The 18,298-nt window shown below is 32.7% G+C and overlaps 1 protein-coding gene across 1 annotated transcript in view; it reads left to right on the plus strand.

Annotated features, from left to right (window-relative positions):
• MMRN1 (multimerin 1) overlaps positions 1-18,298 on the plus strand; it is an 81,110-nt gene that overhangs the window by 27,287 nt on the left and 35,525 nt on the right. Inside the window, exons 3-5 of the mRNA XM_003829896.7 lie at positions 2,461-2,580; positions 5,135-5,241; positions 16,332-16,439. Coding sequence (XP_003829944.4) covers positions 2,461-2,580; positions 5,135-5,241; positions 16,332-16,439 — 335 coding nt within the window. The remainder of the gene's footprint in view (positions 1-2,460; positions 2,581-5,134; positions 5,242-16,331; positions 16,440-18,298) is intronic.

Genomic DNA, 18,298 nt, shown 5'->3' on the forward strand with positions numbered 1-18,298 from the left:
TTGCTGGGCCATGAGCAGTCTGCTGATCTGCTTCTTTGCCTCCTCAACTATTTTAGTCATGAGATTGTTTTAATATTTAGGATTTCAAAAGGTCTCTGCCAGGTGACACTATCATTTTGCCTCACAGAGAATGAATATACTTTTTTTCTTTTCAAAGCCCTGAGCATGTAGTGACGGTGATACTTGTGTTGTTTCTGCCCCACACTCCCTCCTCCACAGTCATTCAGAGAATGTTCATGTGACAATTTAATTGTGCTTCTGTTGAAGTGAGTCAGTCTCAGTAATTAGGATCATCATTGCATTTGCATGAGGAATCTAGTTAATTTTTAAAAGATCCCTTTATTGTGGTCCTCTCAATTTTAAATCTTTTTATTTTTATTTCTTGCTTTTTCCAGTTCTTTGTTTTACATTATTTTTGCCTCAATTGTCACCAATGATTTAACAACATGTGCCAGCATGTCTTCTTACTTCTTTAAGGGGCCTGAAATTTTAAACATCGCATTCAAAAGAACACAATAAGTTCTATGGAGCTCAATTTCTCTGCCTTAGATGAATGACAATGTGGAATGATTAAATCAAGCAATTAACATATCTTTTTTTCTTTTTATGTGTTGTTTTCTGGAATTTGTGTATGATGTACTTAAGTGAGGTTTTACTTTGTGTTTATCCTCTTGGAATTCATTAAGTTTCTTAGATATGAGGGTTGATTTTTTTAAAAAACAATTTTAGGAAACTTTCCCTTTTTTTCTTCTCATGTTTATTCTGCCCAATCTTAGGACCACTTCAGTTTTGCTCATTTATGTTTTTGAATTTTTTTCTCTGTACTTCTGTTTGGCTGGTTTCTATTCCTTATCTTCGAGTTTATTGGTCTTACTTTCTAAAGTGTCCAAATTTCTGTTAAGAACATTCAGTCCATTTTTAATTCACATATTGTATACTTCTCGTTCTATTAAATGGTTAATTGTTTTAAAGTCATGGGTTGCTAATTCCAACATCTATGTCATGCCTGGTTTTTTTGTTTTTTTTTCTATTTACTGGATTTTTACTCCATATACTGGTCCTATTTTGCTGCTTTTTCTCATATTTAGTTTTGTCTGCTTTTCATGCTGGGCATTGTGGATGCTATGTTATTAGTGTCTGGATTTTGTTGTTTGCAAGCACAAAATAGTATTCAGTCCAAGATTCAAGGGCACCCCTATATTGACTTTTAAAATGATATTTCTGTCTGGCCCCCTCATTTTACTAATCTTTAACACATTTTTTAACCATCCTAGTATCCCCAAACTCAGATCTCTATTTTCTTTACTTAGTGTCTTTTCTGGAATCCATCCTTCTGTGATGCAGTTTGAAAATTGTTCCCAGGCACAAAACTAGATTGAATGTGGAGCTAACATCACATATTTTCCCTCAAGAATCATATCACTGCATTGTCTACTGCCCAACATCTGAAAACTGTTGCTTTATACATCTTGTCCAGATTTATAATTTTTGCCATAAAAGGTAAATCTGATAGTTTATATAGACAGGGACAAAATTCTCTGAAATTTATGTTTTTAGTTTATTATATGAAAAATTATAGAATAAGCTCATTTAACTCCTTATATCAAGCTAAGATTTGTTGTGAAAATTCATAGAATTTGAAGATTAATTTGAGGAAAATTGACATATTTGCATTGGGTTTCCCACTAATTAACATGATTCATTGGCTTTTTCTTTAAAGCTTTTCAATAAAGTTTAAAATTTTTACATATTAAATCTAACACTTCTTTTGCTGAATTTATTCTTAGGTACATTATTCTTGTTGTTATTTTTTGCTATTGTTAATAGTGTCTTTTTGAATTTGTTGTTGGTACAGAGAAATGTAACTGATCTTAACTTTGTGATTGAATTAATATAAATTAGTCTTGTATTAACTCATAAACATTTATATTTGATTACATTGCTGAATTGTCTTTTTAATTATAATAATCGGCATCTAGACCATTTTGTATTTTGTTTGGTTACAATCATATCCACTGCAGCTAATAACAGTTCTTTCTCTTCTTTTTTGATTTTGAAACCATTTATTTACTTATTTACTTATGCTTTACTGCACATAATTTAAAGTAATGGACCCGGATCTGAGTTTTTTATCTCAGTACTAATATTAATATTTGCTACAAGAGCATTCTTGCATTTTGATTTATCTTATAGCTAAACTCTGCAGGTTTCTCATTTTAGCTTTGATTTATTCTTTTCTTTATTTTGATCTTGTTAGTGTTTCCTTATAGTCCCTGAGTACAGCAATACAGTAATAAGTTATTTTTTCTTATATTTAAATATTTTAAAGCTAAATAGCAATCTTACAAGGTTTCTGATCTATAGTATGGCAAAAATAAATGTTTGTCTGTGAAAATAATTTTGATGAAAAGAATTTTTTTTGACAACAGTTTTTTCCCTAACAATTATGATCTTCTTTAGGAATTGGTGTGCTTATGTACATACCAGGTTATCTCCCACAGTGATATTGGACAACCAGGTCACTTATGTCCCAGGTGGGAGAGGACCTTGTGGCTGGACCGGTGGATCCTGTCCTCAGAGGTATGTAATATTTCTTGAAAATAGCCACTGTTTTTGCACCATAATAAATTATAGCCGGGAATATATAATGTTATTCATCCAAGGTACATAATACATAGTAGGGTCAGGGGATGGTAGTCACATTATGCTTTAGTAAGTGAAAATGCAGTCACTAATAATATTTGCCTCATATGGTCATTTTTAGAATCATTTGAGATAATGAAATACTATATTTAGCCTAGTGCCTTGTGCCTTATGAGCATTCAATAAATGTTAATTCTCATGCTTATTTCTATTTTTACTATCACTATTACTTTTACTCTATATCTGGTCAACAATCCTGTCCTTTAATTGCTTATGAATTTCATGCATAATTTTGAAGATTTATTATTTTCTCTTCATGCTAGGTCAGAAAGAAGTTTATAACTTGGTTCATATTCTAAAATTAGGAGAGCTTCTAGTTACAATTATGCATGGTAAAGCAGCTAGGTGAAGCTTTTCTTCTTGTATCTATTGTAATTAGCCATGTCATTTGATTATCATTTTTTTTAAAAAGTCTATGCTGTTGTCCTAAAAGATGGGGCTGAGTAATTGATAAATTCTCTGAATTCATGTAGTCATAGTAGCTCAGCTGGGGGTGTTTCCGAAGAGCCTGCAATAAAAACTCCAATTTTTATTCAGGCCCTGATGGCTAATGTTATGCAAATAGTCATACAAATAACTCAGGCAATGAATCTGACACATGGTAATCTGGAACAGTGCACAATAAGGATACATAAAATCAAGGTGTTTCTTAGTCCCTTGAGGAATAGCTAAGGTTCATGGTCCAGAGAGCTAAGCACATCTTAGGGATTTGGGAGAGCTGAACTCTAGTTCTGTTTTCAGCCCTCACTCTCTTTGTGACAATTTCCTTGCCAATACGAGACACAAAGAATGCATTGCTAATTCTTTAGTAATGAAAACTTTTTCACAGTAGCCCCTAGCATACTGCCCTTCTGGATTCAAGGTGAGCTCTTTTTATTTTTTTCTTTTCTTTAAACAAACCGTAAGTATTTATCTTTATTCTCGAATCTTATCTTTTTTGTGCCTTCTGAGTGGGTGCATTCATTCGCTATTTTTAATACTCATGTCATAATTGCCACTTTTTCTTTTATTATGTCTGAGCTACATGCAACAGATACTCAGTTTGCCAAGGCAGGAACATTGACCCCAACAATAGTTCAACTAACTGCTTGAGCTCATCCTTACAAACTCTATATACAGTCCCTTTCCAAATTGCTTTGCTTCCTACTTAGCTTTAACTATGAGAGTGCAGATAGTATTTCACTAGACAGAATGATTTAGTGAAATAAATGAGGGTAAATGATTAGCATGCTTTTCAGATGGAAGGGATCTTGTAGCTCATTTTGCAACTGACAAATAGCCTCAGACATACTCAGTTACCTGTCGTGTTATAGCCGAAACTGAAACTTAAGTCCCTAAAGGCCAGTCTGTTATAATGCTATTGCTCCACATGTTCAGGGTTTACCCATGTAGGTGACTGTTGTCTCCATATAGTTGTATGTGGCAAACTCCAGGATAATAACAAGGGAGGCTAGCCCACATGACATGGGCTAAAATCACAGCTCTACGCCTTTTAGATATGGGACTTTGAGAGAGTTATTTCATCTCTCTGTTCTTTGGATTCCTCGTCAGCAAATCAGGATAATAATAATGCCTTCATCATAAACTAAAATGAAAATTAAGCAAGATAGTATGTACCCATTTTACAGACCCATTTGATAAATAGCAACTAAATATTAAAGTCAAATGGGTAAGACTAATATGGCCAAATTGTACTTATGACTTACATTTACAAACACACAGAGCTCACAATTTAGTAGCAGTCACTAATTATATTGATTGTTGTGTTGAACTGCTATAGTTTCTTTATTTCTTTTCTGCTGTTCTATGGTTTCATCTTAGAAATAAAATTTCCTCATATTACATCCCTTCTCTCTCTCTGTCCTTCTCTCTCTCTCTCAGAGAAATACTATATGACAAAAATAGTAGGTAGCATAATTTCAAAACTTTGAAGATGAAAAATTCAGTGGGAAAATAATAGTGGTTATCATAATTTCAATTAGATCACGAATATCCAATTTGTTTCAAGTTGTTTGATACTGATCTGGAGGAAATACAGATCTTTTTAAATATAACAATATAGGAAATCATATGAATTGAAGTAGAATAAATGATCTCCATATAACTTTAAAATTGGAATGAAAATAAGTTTTAACATTGATTTAGCTAGAAGTATTATCAAGAGAAAAGCTATAATATCTTTAGAAAGTCAATGGCAGGTATCAATTTAAAATACCAAATACCATAACTACTAATGCTTTTTGTAATGTATTGAAAGAAACCTAAGTTAGGCAATAATATTGATGATGAATATTATGATTATAACAGCTGATACTAAATAAATGCTTGTTATATTGTAGGCATTGCCCCAAAAACTTTACATTTATTATTCCAACTGATAATTTAATGTGAAACAAATAATCGATTTCCCCCCAATTGCTCAACTCTCTAGATCTCAGAAGATATCCAATCCTGTCTATAGGATGCAACATAAAATTGTCACCTCATTGGATTGGAGGTGCTGTCCTGGATACAGTGGGCCGAAATGTCAACTAAGAGGTACACTCTAATATTAATAATCACAATTCTGAACAATAAGAAACTGATTCTATTGAAGAAAAGAATAGCATTTCCCCTTTTGAACCAAGGTAAATTAACATGTAGCCAAACTCCTAGGACTGTTATACTTTCTAAGCTTTCTAACTTGGTAGCTTTTATAACACTCTGAAGTCTCATAAGCTATTCTTTAACTTCTCCCCCCATTTTTATGTTGGATTTATATGATGAGCAAATGGAAATCTGATGAAAGATCTTACTTATTCTTAACAACAAGCTATAGAGGCATGCCTTATTAAAATATCAGGAATGCTAATTTTCAATTTTTAAATAAAGTGTTATTAGAAGTGACTCAATATAAAAATAAGACTACCATCTAGTTTTGTTCCAGTTCAGTTATTTGAAATAATGTGCATATGAATGAAATTTAGTATTAAAGGACATACAAAGTATGTCATGAATAGTTCTCTCTTTTTCAAAATTCTAATGGAGCTATTTTTTTTTTCAACTGAGGTTTTAAGGACTTTCTGGTGGCAAGGCTGATCAAACACATGGTAACCAGCTGTGGCCTAATATCCACATGACTATTATTTTGCTTTTGGCTTTAAACAGGTTTCCTTTGAAAAATAAGATACGGCATCAGCATACATATTTTAAATGAATGAATATTACAAGAAAGGCCATTAGCAGTGGTGGGGAATTCAATCAACAGTATAAGAGACTGTGATTAAAAATTAATATAACTGTGGAGAAACCGTTATGACTCACATTAAGAAAAAGAAAATTATAATACAAAAGCTCTAGGAATCCTGCATTTTAGTTAGGGATATTATTTATGGTTTTACTAGCCTATACAATGAGAATCTACAGGCAAATTTCACCATAATGCTATTTGTTCTGGGTCTGGCCTGAATTTCAAAGATGTTATAAAAATTCAATTTATATTCAGACTACAGAATGAATATGTACTTCATTTATAACCAGGTAAAATAAACTTTTAAATAAAATATAATCTATGCTGAAAATATTTGGAAATAAGGAATTTAGCATATTTTAAAAAGACCCAAATATGGCCCTGATTTCTGATTTCCATGAAGTACACAAATATATACTCACAATGGTAAAACATATTTGTGTCTAGAATTGGTGAATTGTTAAAAGTTCTGGATAATATTTAGAATTCTGTTTCTGAAATCTGTATTTCTCTTCTTCTACAAAGAAGGATATCATGAGATTATTAATTTCATCATTATTTCTTGATGATTCAAGTTTGTTTGCAGAGCACATTTCTAGAAATTTAGGATGTTATTACACATCTTATTAGTAGACACGTGGCAGGGAAAAAGTCTACTAATGAAATGTCATGGACTCTAGTTGATCAGAGCGTTGTTGCTCCGTGCTTCAACCTTTTATACTTAGGAATCAATTCTTTATCACTGTGGTGGACTACATACATGTAGGAAGAAAATACCAGAACATCACTGTAAATATAGACACAAGAAACAAAGACTAGCTGACAGTTTCAAATATAGACTGTGTCCTGCCACTCTCATTTTTCAAAGTAGGATATGAAATATTTTTGAATTCAAGTAGTTTAGGGATTGTCTAATGACACCTTATATCCTAATTAGAAGCAACCTGTGGATAGGTTTTATACTAGATTTACAAATCATTGTATTAATTTCCAGTGGCAAAAATGTCCCAGAACAGTTCTGATTATGACCTTCTGTCATAATAGTGTAATTGGAATCACTCATAATTCAGGTATCTGCTGATTAAGCTGTTATTGAAAGGCCTCTTTTCTACGGAAATCTACAATGGGAATAATGTTCCAATGGCAGATATGCATATTGTGTCATATGGTCATACAACCAATTCTAATATAGCTTTGATTCCAAAAGAGCCTCCTGTTGCTCTCTGCTATACTTTGACCATTCTACTTTTCACTTTTTAGTGCAGTTGTATTTTCAATGGCTGAATTTTCTATTAGTGCAATTGATGCACTGGTTTTATTAGGAACTACTGTGTCCCTTTGTCCCTTGAACCTTCATTATATCTCTCCTGGGGGGATATTTGCACATTTTCCCCTTCTAATAGCTAACCAAATTGAGGTAGGAAGATCTTCTAAATATGCAGGAAATATCACCAGTTCAGGAATAAATTGGAGCTGTTTGCAATTGTACTCTTTTTTACTTCTTCTCCCTCACTTTTGTACTCTTCTTTCCATTTCTTTCTTTTATACCCTTCTTTCTATTTCTTTGGGGATATGGATCCATCTCGAAACTGTTAGAAAGAGATGTGATGACTCAGAATACATGGCGATTCTCTCTTTATTCCACAATATGCTGATCTGCTACACACGTACTTTAGCTGCAACTCAGATAATCAAAATACTGGTAGCCACAGTTCTAGATTACCTTACAAAAATATTCATCGTATTATCAAAAGGAAACCAATTTTTAAAAATCTAAATGAATAGAACTTTATTGGGGGAAAAAGGAGCACTAAGTCCAACATCAAAGTAATAGTTCCGATATGTTTTACATTTGTTATGTCATTTTCTCTTTTCAAACATATATATTAGTACATAATGAGGAGTGAGTCATCAAAGACAGTTTGCACAAGGGTTTTGCCTTTAGAAAGGACCTAATTTTGTGATATGGTATTCAAGATACTTTTCAAAAAGTCAGCAGTAACATACACTTAAACCTGTTTTATAAAATTTGCAATAATGCTCTTTTCCAGTAGATGTCTCTAAAATATTCTGAAGTGGAACAAGGAAAGTGTGACTTGCTTTAATGACACAAAGGGCAATGATTTAAATACAAATAGTGTTAGATTACAGAGGATGAAGAAAACTTGTTTGCAAATCTGTTTTTAAAAATCCAGTGGCTTTAATCATCAGATCCTTTATAGGAAAAAGGTATCTTATAACATTCTGTTTTGTACTGCAGATTTTATGAATGCTGACAAAATGTGAGCGTGTACAAGTGCTGAAATAAACTGGCCCCTACCATATGTTATGAATATATAAAAAATATTTGGTTTTACAAATGCTGTGAAATCATGCAATAAATTATATAAGAGCTACTGTAACTAACATTTGAATATGGGGCTCCTCCAGCAGGAGTATTTTAAAATGCATTCCCTGTAGTTTTGCATATCTAGTTCTTCCCAGCAGTAGCAAATGCTTTCTTCTTTGAGAAAGAACATTACCTCCTCTAAGCATCTTTCACAATAAAATTATGATGCATTTAGTGAAGAACACTGTGTACCATAAGTGGTTGTTGCACCAAACTGCCTACTTCAATTTACCTAGTAAATCTCAGTAAAGCTTAATATGTACACCGAACGTTCACCATGCAAGTTTTCACTTGATATTGAGGGATCAGCTGGAAATCTGTCTCCTCAAGCCACACAGGAAGGTTTTCTGGTTCTGAGTGAGAGAGAGCAAACATCCTCATTACTGAGTTGCCATTAATGACATCCTCCATATGGCTCAAAGGCCTGGAAGGAAAACAAAAAAAAAACTTGCAAATAAAATCCATCTAATTAAAAAAAAAAGCGTCTAATAAGGAAGCTGTTGCTCGTACTGTAGACACTTGCTGACCTTGCTTCTCGAAGTCCTTGATCTGTCAAGGTCAGGGCTTCCATTGCAAGGGGAAAAAAAGAGAGTAACTGTCCTGGGAGAAAAGCAAAAAGGAATCCAACTTAAAAAATATATTGCATTTTTAAAAAATCTGAAATGCACAAACATCTTTAAAAATTTAGTTGACTGAAATAAATGTCCTTCTGCCCCTGTACCTATTGCTTAGAAGGGAACAAGAAAAAGAAACTTAGAAATCTGTCCTGTATGGAACAAAGCAAAGGTCTGTGCTCAAGTGAAAGACAGATTGCTTGGAAAACCTAGAATCTGTGGCAGTCCTTGTGGTAGAGAATACATTTGGGGAGACAGAAAGATTGCTAAATGAAAAAACAAAAGAGCATCAATCAACGAGGCTCTTTATCACAAGAGAGTAACTGACTCCACTGTCAGAGATCCTATCAGCTCTTTGCTGTGGCTGGTTAAATCCCGTGTAATAAATTGAGATGAATGCAAGTATTGAACTCCAGTCAACAAACAAAGGTAGGGAAAGATAACATAAACTATTGAATTTGTAAAACAGGCATTTCAAGTTTTCAACAGCCTTGGCAGGGACTCCAACCAATGAATTCCGGAGCAAAGAAATTCATGTGACAATTGGATCTCAAGGATCTTTGTGTGATGCTTAATAGTTGTTTCTTTTATCAGGAGTACAGTTTTCTCACTTAGATTCTGAAAAAAAAAAACAATAAATTTAACAATGCTGCTAAAAGCAAATGGGAAGCTTTATGAACATGCATGTGCCCACATGCAATTACATTAATTTTTGACATTTAATACTAAAAAATTTAATCACATTTTCTTTCAAATTAGTGATCTTGAAACTATAAAATATGAAAAAAGCTTAATTTTTCTCATTTTATATATATTATTTTCATATACTGAGGAATGAATCATCAAATTTTAGTGTGCAGGAAAACTAGATTTTCACTTGATACTTCTATGTATGTTTATTTTTTATCTTTTTCAATTGCTTGTTTTTTTTCTTTCTGACAGCTTTTCAATTTACTCTCTCCTCTCCTTCTTCTCACTGATTTTAAAGTTTTTTCTTATGTTTTTGGTTACTATTTTCAATCTATTGATTATCTCCCGCGTATATCACTGTCTATTCCCTTTTTTAATGTAATAGCATTTTCCAAGATCACATGAATGATATATGTCTCAAATTCTTTTGACCCTCAGGTCAATAGAAAATTAAACTTTGATGCTCTTCATTTGCTCCCTTTCTATTCTTGACACTTTACCTCTCACCTAGGTAAATTTTTACTTCTTGAGCATTCGGGATCTTTCCTAGACTGGGTAGCACAGAGGGAACTATATCTTGATGACACGCGCCTACTGAAGTCTCAAATGGGATCCTAGAAGAGTTAAAATCCCCCCACACATCCTCGTGTGTGTGTGTGTGTGCGCGTGTGTGTATGTGTGAAAGAGACAGAGAGAGCCCTTGCCCTTGTTTCCCCAGTCTTTGAAGGATGTTAAGTAAAACATTGTTATAATCTTCATATTAAATATGCAGCATGTAATACTTTGTAAGAAGTAAAATTAAGAGACCTGATTAAAATTCCATTATAAAATGCAACTTAAAATAACATGTCACTATTTATAATAAAGCTTTACCAAAGTATTTTGAACCCCTGGAAATAAATCCTGTGTAAAATGCTTTTGTGATTTGTATTGAGGTCTCTCCACTTCGGGATCACGAGCACCCAAACCAATCTGCCTCTTGATTATGATGATTGGTGGGAAGGGGCAGCAGCCACAGTCAATATTGTATATAAATCAAAAATTAAGAATGCATTACTTTTTATTTTCTTAAATTAGAGCATTGTCTATAATACAGTCTAAAACTACAGACCACGTAATATACATCATACCAAAAATCACTCATATCATTCTAATAATTTCTAAGCAATTTATTGATTTCTACAAATGATATTGGTGTCGTCTTTCTTTTGCCATGGATGATACCAGCTAAATGATGTCCTTGTCAGAGAGGTAATTTAATATAGGGAACCCTCTCAACCTCCTTTAATGACTTACCCATCAGATTTAGTCACTGGGTGACACGAGGTCTCAATAAGTTTGTAATTTTATTAACATCAGTTAAATTATCCTCCTGCTGAATTATCTATTGGGCTTTCCTGAATAAAAAGTGATTGCATTCAATTTTTATCAGCACTTAAATACTGTGTGTATTTTTGAATGTTTACTGTCTTTATTATTAACTAAATCATGAAAATTCTTATCTAAATATCCTATTTAATTAGTTTATAGAGCTTTGTTAATGTCATTAGGCCAAATTCATCTGGCAGCATAAATCAAGGAATATTTATTGCATTTTTTTAGTTTTGTCATATAAATTTTATTTTCAAACAATTTATTAGAAAATCTTTTTCTTATATAATTGGCCTTTTACTAATTTTTGTTTCAAATAGTATATATACATCTATATATTTCAATTAATATATATTCATTTAAAATAGAATATATAAGTTTCAAATGTATATTTATAGAATACATGAAATTTTTATATCTATACTATCTTTGATTCGTTTTTTAACTATCTCCAGTTTAATAAGGGGAATTTTCTTTTCTCGTAAAGCTGAAAAAGGATTGGCATTTCTGTTAGAGTGTCATCTCTGAAAATCAGTTATTTTTTTAAAAAGTCTATTTTCCAAATGTTAAATTTCACAATTTATATGAAAGTGAATTCATGGGGCTTGATATAATTTACGAAATGCCTTTTTAGCTATAACATCACAGGCTATCTTTGAAGTCCAAATATTCTTCCGATTTTTATTATTTTAATTTTTAGCATGTGCTCTTGCTTTCCATCTCTCTTTCCATCTTTCTCTCTCCCTCTCGTCTACTTTTATTGTCTCTTCTTTATTTGATATATAGCAGTAAATATGAAATTCATCTAGAAAAGATTTCAAGTGTTTACTTGATAACACATTATATTTTCAGTCAGAAATACTTGAATACAGTAGCTTATAGTGCCAAAATTTTTAAAAAACAGAAGTCTATCTAAAATTTTGCCTGGAACGCCTGGTTTACTTTTTCACTATTATTGCACAGGCTTCACCTATGTAAAAAATTAAATTTTCACATACACAAATTTTGTGGAAAATTCCTTTCTCAAGTGTTCATATGTATTACTACATTACTAGTGTAGTATTAAAGATGTTTTTCCTTCTAATTTACTGAGATTTTAAAAAATTAACTGCTTTAAAATTCTTGATTTTTACATTTTAGGAAAATTATGAAAATACTTGTATATGAAAGAGTTCAAGTTTCATTAATAATACTTTTAAATTTTATTAAGTTGACTTTTAAGTTTTCTAAGAAGTTGTCTTACAAAAAGCAGTATCATAAAACTCATTTGCAATGATATTCCTAGATCAGAATTATTATATTAGGTTAGTTATGTAATACTTTTCTTTTCTAAAATGCTCTATTATTTTTAAATGCTCTTATTATTTTAAAAAAGAAATAATTTAAAATTCTGATTTTTTCTAAATATTTTATTATTTTATGGGCACTTTATTAACATTATCTGATAAAGTATTTTTTAAGTTTTTTACTTCAATTGATTTCATTGAACATTTTTATTATTAGGAATACTTGTTTTGTGAGACTAATTTCATAACATTTATTAATATTTTCTTCTTCATGATTCATGGTTGCAAACGATCTTTAACATAGTGGGCGAATGCCATTATGATGAAAAATGAGTCTAATAATTTTACTTCTATATTATACAAATTTGTAGGATTGTTTGAATCCAACATTTACCTAGCAAGAAAAAATAATCTACCAATATTGAAAATCAAGTTGATTTTCATTCCAGAAATGTAACTTATTTATTTTATATTGAATTTATTTTTTATAATTATTTGGTATTATTTAGATGTTGTACATATTAAAAGATGTTCCAGACTAACTGAGTTTGCAGAGCATCATTACTTAATTTAGGACTAGGTTCCTAAGTGATACAATTTTTGTTTTATTCTCAGATTCAAAAAATTCATACTCAAGATACCCGAAACAAATGCTTTTAAAATTTGGTTAAATTTTGTTTCTTTTTCAGTGTCTTTAATAATTTACTATAAACTTCTGGACCATAATTATCAAATAACTATGCATTTAGAACAATTAGCACATGCTAATAAGTAAAATAAATTGAGCATCAAACTATTCGGAAGTTGTAGCAAATACATAAATCGTAAGCAATGATAAACTGTTCATTCTACTAAAACACTGACTGTTTCACAAAACCTATGCACTGCCTGACATCAGTCCAACAAAAGGCTAATTCTGAAAAATAGTTTTCAGATGTTGCCACAGTAGGAATTCCATTCATCACACATCCTACAAAATACATCCTTTATCATGTATCCATGATTAACTTGTAATTAGTTAATATTATAATTTGTATAACTCAGCTTGTCAGTTATTGGACTTCAGCATTATATATTTGCCAACAGTTGTGGCTTTATTATATTTCAATATTTTAACAATTGGCCGACCACATTGCTACATAGTGGCAAAACACAATCATGGAGTTGGGGAATGTGTAATGTTGCTAGATGGGAGTAAGGAGCAACAGTCTGGCTTTTGAGTGGAAAGTGATTTTATTTCTGAGACATTCTAAAATTGTCATTGGGCTGTAGATTTGATTGCTGTGAAGGCAGCACAAACACTCTTCATATGTTTCCATGCTTAACAGTGCCTCTTTAGGGATCTTATGTTATAACAATAGAAAGAATGGCAATATCTGCATGAGGAAATCAGGAAGCTGTGAAAGGTACCTTCCACCCCCATCCCGCTTCACTTACTCTTTAAGGAATTGTATGAGACTCAAGGTTTTCATTTCTTAAACTTTATTAAATCTGTCTTCAACACACGCCTTTGTTATTAACAGGAATGCTATTTAAAAGTCTATGAAGATTGATTTCTGGATTGCAATTTTATTATTAATATATCTAGTATTTTCTGCATTATAACAATGAATTTACCTCTTAGAAGTAGAATGCTTAGCAATTTGTTCAAAATTAATGTTCCTAACCAGGGCCATACATAGAAATCACCTGTAGAGTTTTGTTTTGTTTGTTTGTTTGTTTGTTTTAAATACGCACCTGCCCCATTCCTCAAAATAGAGCTACTGAATGAGAATCTCAGGTGAGGGAGTGGAAAGAACATGGACACTTAATGTTTCAAAGTATATAGGAACTTCTGATTTCCATCCACGAGGAAAAAAAAATCAGTATTCTAATGGGATGTAAAGAAATATGTGTTATAATAAAAGCTAATGATAGAAAAGGAAATTCGAATAGTAATCTTGTTTGTATTCAACAGAACAATATTATCTTTGCTTTCACTATAATTATGCTTCCCTTCCTAACAAAGTATCCACAGCCTACTGAGTTATGGTACTACCTTCAAATGCATCAGCTCTTTTTTTTCCTATGATCTAGCCAAAAAGGTAAGCAGCAAATAAATGAAAAGATCATTGTTCATCCTGTTAAATTCACCTGTTCTTACTGCTATAAATATTTATAAGTTAGTATCCTTAACATTCGTATTTAAATTAATAGATCTAAGATGGGACTCTGGAAATTCTACCGCGAAAAGTTTCCAGGTGATGCTCATACTGCTGATTAAGGGACCCCAGTCTGAGAACCACTGCTTTACTCTCTAGTTATACTCTTGGATGGATTTACATTTAAGCTGCCAGAATAAAATGCCTTAGTACACCATTTAAGGAGGAATCATGATAAAAATTTATGCAATGATTAAATGGTTGTATCTGTATGAATTAATTTAAACTTACACTATAATAACCTTATTGCTAGGTCTTAGAAGAAGATTTACACTTTTCCCCACCCAATCCGTCCCCTAAATAATTACACTATTCCCCAAGCTGCAGATTGCTTTTGTCCATCAGATAAGTCAACAATTACACAGGACTTTATAGAATACAGCGGAGGAAACGAAAATCAAAAAGAAACAGCATCAAAACAAAAATCTTGGACATGAATGGAAATTCATTAATTTAGCTCAATGCCCTGAAGAAAAACAATGCAAAATTCAATCTAACAATATAGACTCACCCATATTAATGCCAAATATACTTCCTGTGGAGTAGAGAAGCTTAAGTATTATAGTCAAAGCCACATATGGCTTAGGGAGCATAATTAACATGTGCCAGAGATGCAGAGTTTCATTGGTTCATAAACTCACCTGGGAAGAAGCACGGCTAGACACAAAACACTTGTTTCCTCATGTCTGTCATGCAGACTTTAACGGATAAATTTGTTTGTTAGAAGTCTGCAAATTAAAGCCTTATTATTTGATGTTCTCAATATTTTATTTTATTTATTTTTATTTTAATTATTGATTGATTGATTGGCAGAGTCCTGCTCTATCCCCCAGCTGGAGTGCAGTGGTGCCATCTCGGCTCACTGCAACCTCCGCCTCCCGGGTTCAATCGACTCTCCTGCCTCAGCCTCCCAAGTAGCTGGAATTACAGGCACCCGAGCCACCACATCTCACTAATTTTTGTATTTTTAGTAGAGACGGGCTTTCACTATGTTGGCCAGGCTGGTCTTGAGCTCCGACCTCAAGTGATCCGCCTGCCTCGGCCTCCCAAAGTGCTGGGATTACAGGTGTGAGCCACCGCACCTGGCCTGTACTTAATATTTTAAATAGATCATTTCTCTAAATTGTTTTCCCCAATGAAAAACTATATTGCCATTTAAAATATTATTTGATTCATGGGAAATATTACTTGCCATTTAAAATATTACTTGATTCATGTTAAATTCTTCAATAGATTTATTTTACAAGAATTTCTATTTAATGAAATTTCACTGACTTTACCAGTTGATTTGCTTGAAATGTGCCTGCAATAGTTTACTTTTATTTTTAGTCCAGTTTGAGACTATCAAAATCTGGAAACAATCCATTTAAGTGGCACTATTAATGAAATAGCTATTTTTATTTTAGTAAGGAACCTGTAGCTCTCCCTTTTTTCCAAGTAGACTCCAGTTAGAAATTGCCTTGTTAAACAATCAGCCTTTGTGGCAGTCCACTTATAAGAATGCTATAGCTTTTAACACAGCGGATTTAAAAATCCCCTCAATTATGCAGGCAGTTTACGTCTGCTAGTTTACACAGCTCCTCCAAACTACCATCCATTTTCACGGAAAGGAGGCTTGAATAATTTTATTTTTTTTCCAAGCAGAATTAGAGTCCTGCATTTCCCACTCCAATGTGATGTCGCATTGCCCTATGGTTGGGGGCGGAGCAGCTTACTCTGCAATCATCCCCGACCATCATGCTTCAGTACACGGGAAAATGAATGTCAGCCAAATTATTGTTCAGGACTGGAAAAAATGAGGCTGTCCCAGTGCTTAACTGTCTCTCTTCTCTTTCTGCTTCCTTCTAGCCCAGGAACAGCAAAGTTTGATACACACCAACCAGGCTGAAAGTCATACAGCTGTTGGCAGAGGAGTAGCTGAGCAGCAGCAGCAGCAGCAAGGCTGTGGTGACCCAGGTCATAGATTGTAATTACTATCATCTCTGACCCAATTATTGTCAATGCTATTTATTACAACTTCCAAGCAAGAAATCTCTTAGTTGTCAAATGATTGATGGTGACACATTAGCATACTTCTCAGTCCTTTTCTACTGGTGCTGGATGTTGGGAGAAATTGTGGATAAGCTATAATAGGTACTGAAAAGACCATGTATAACTATAGAAGCTTTGTGTGCAAACACAGAAAGAATAAAAATGCTGTGATACTAGGTTGTAAGGAAACCACAGTTTTCCAAAATAAGACCAAACTTTTATTCTCCAAAGAGTGCCATTATGGAAGACCCTTGACATGGAAGGAACAACTTATTCTTTTAAGGGATCTAAGAAGGCTCTCTTCAATTCATTAATAAGAGGTTGCTTAATGGGTACTGATCCCTAAGAAACGGGATTATGACTAAGAATCAACAAGAACCTCCTGCTGATCCAAAGTTCGCATGTCACATATTTTTCCATCTTTCTAATCAGTTTTTGCCATTTCTTTTAGGCTAAACTTTAGCTCTTACAAACATAAGGTTGGTTACTGCTAAAAACATCTATTCACTGTGTTTGGCATGGATCTAGTCATACAAAACAAGGCACTCAATTAAGAAATGTGACTTAAAGGGCTGTCTTTAAGAATGCAGCTGAATATCCCTTAACAATGGTGTTGTAATTTTTTAAGGGATTGAAATTCAGTATCTTTATAAAAGACCATAATATTCTTGAATTACTGCAATACATGTGTAAAGGGATAGACAGTATTATTGCTATATAAAGTGATTCAAACTAAATTATGTCTCTTTACCTTTGATTAACAAATACCTCAGTAAACAATAAAATTCTCAGAACATAGCTACAACTACATACGTATATCTAGCTGCATATTTTTAATGCTGAGGTATTGAATTTGGAAGCAGATGAGCCATCAGCTCTGTAACTGCGAGCAAGTTATTTTGGTTTTCTGCCCCTTTGTTTCTTTTTGAGAGTGTAACAGTAACTCTTTGAAATAATTTTTTTAAAACACTGAAAATTCTGGGAAAAGTTAAAACATTTTAGAAATCTAAGCTATTATACTACTCTTTACAAATTTCTACACTTAGTCTTAACATTCAAGTTGCCATTTCCCAAATGAATATAGTCTTGTATTTTCAAATGTATTCCTGCAAATATAGTTTATTTGAATTACCTTCAAACCTATCATGAAATTTAAGTGATTTTTAAATATATATACATTTATTTTTTAATTAAAAATTTAAGTGGTTTTAAGCTGGGCACAGTGGCTCATGCCTATAATCCCAGCAATTTGGGAGGCCGAGGCGGGTGGATCACAAGGTCAGCAGATCGAAAACATCCTGGCCTATATGGTGAAACCCTGTCTCTACTAAAATAAAAAAAAATTAGTCTAGCGTGGTAGTGTGTGCCTGTAATCCTAGCTACTTGGGAGGCTCAGGCAGGAGAATCGCTTGAACCTGGGAGGCAGAGGTTGCAGTGAGCCAAGATCATGCCACTGTACTGCAGCCTGGTGACAGAGTGAGACTGTCTCAAAAATAAAAAATAAAAAATTAAGTGTTTTTAAATATATATATTTAACTTTCAATTTTTGTGGGTACATAGTAGGTGTATATATTGTTTTGATACAGGTACACAATGTGTAATAATCACATAATGGAGAATGAGGTATCCATCCCCTCAAGCATTTATCCTTTCGGTTACAAACAATTCAATTATATTCTCTTAGTTATTTTAAAATGTACAATTAAATTATTATTGACTACAGTCACCACATTGTGCTATTAAATAGTAGATCTTATTCATTCTTTCTTTTGCTATTCTTTTTT

Source organism: Pan paniscus, chromosome 3 (assembly GCF_029289425.2).
Source record: "Pan paniscus chromosome 3, NHGRI_mPanPan1-v2.0_pri, whole genome shotgun sequence".
NCBI lineage: Eukaryota > Metazoa > Chordata > Mammalia > Primates > Hominidae > Pan > Pan paniscus.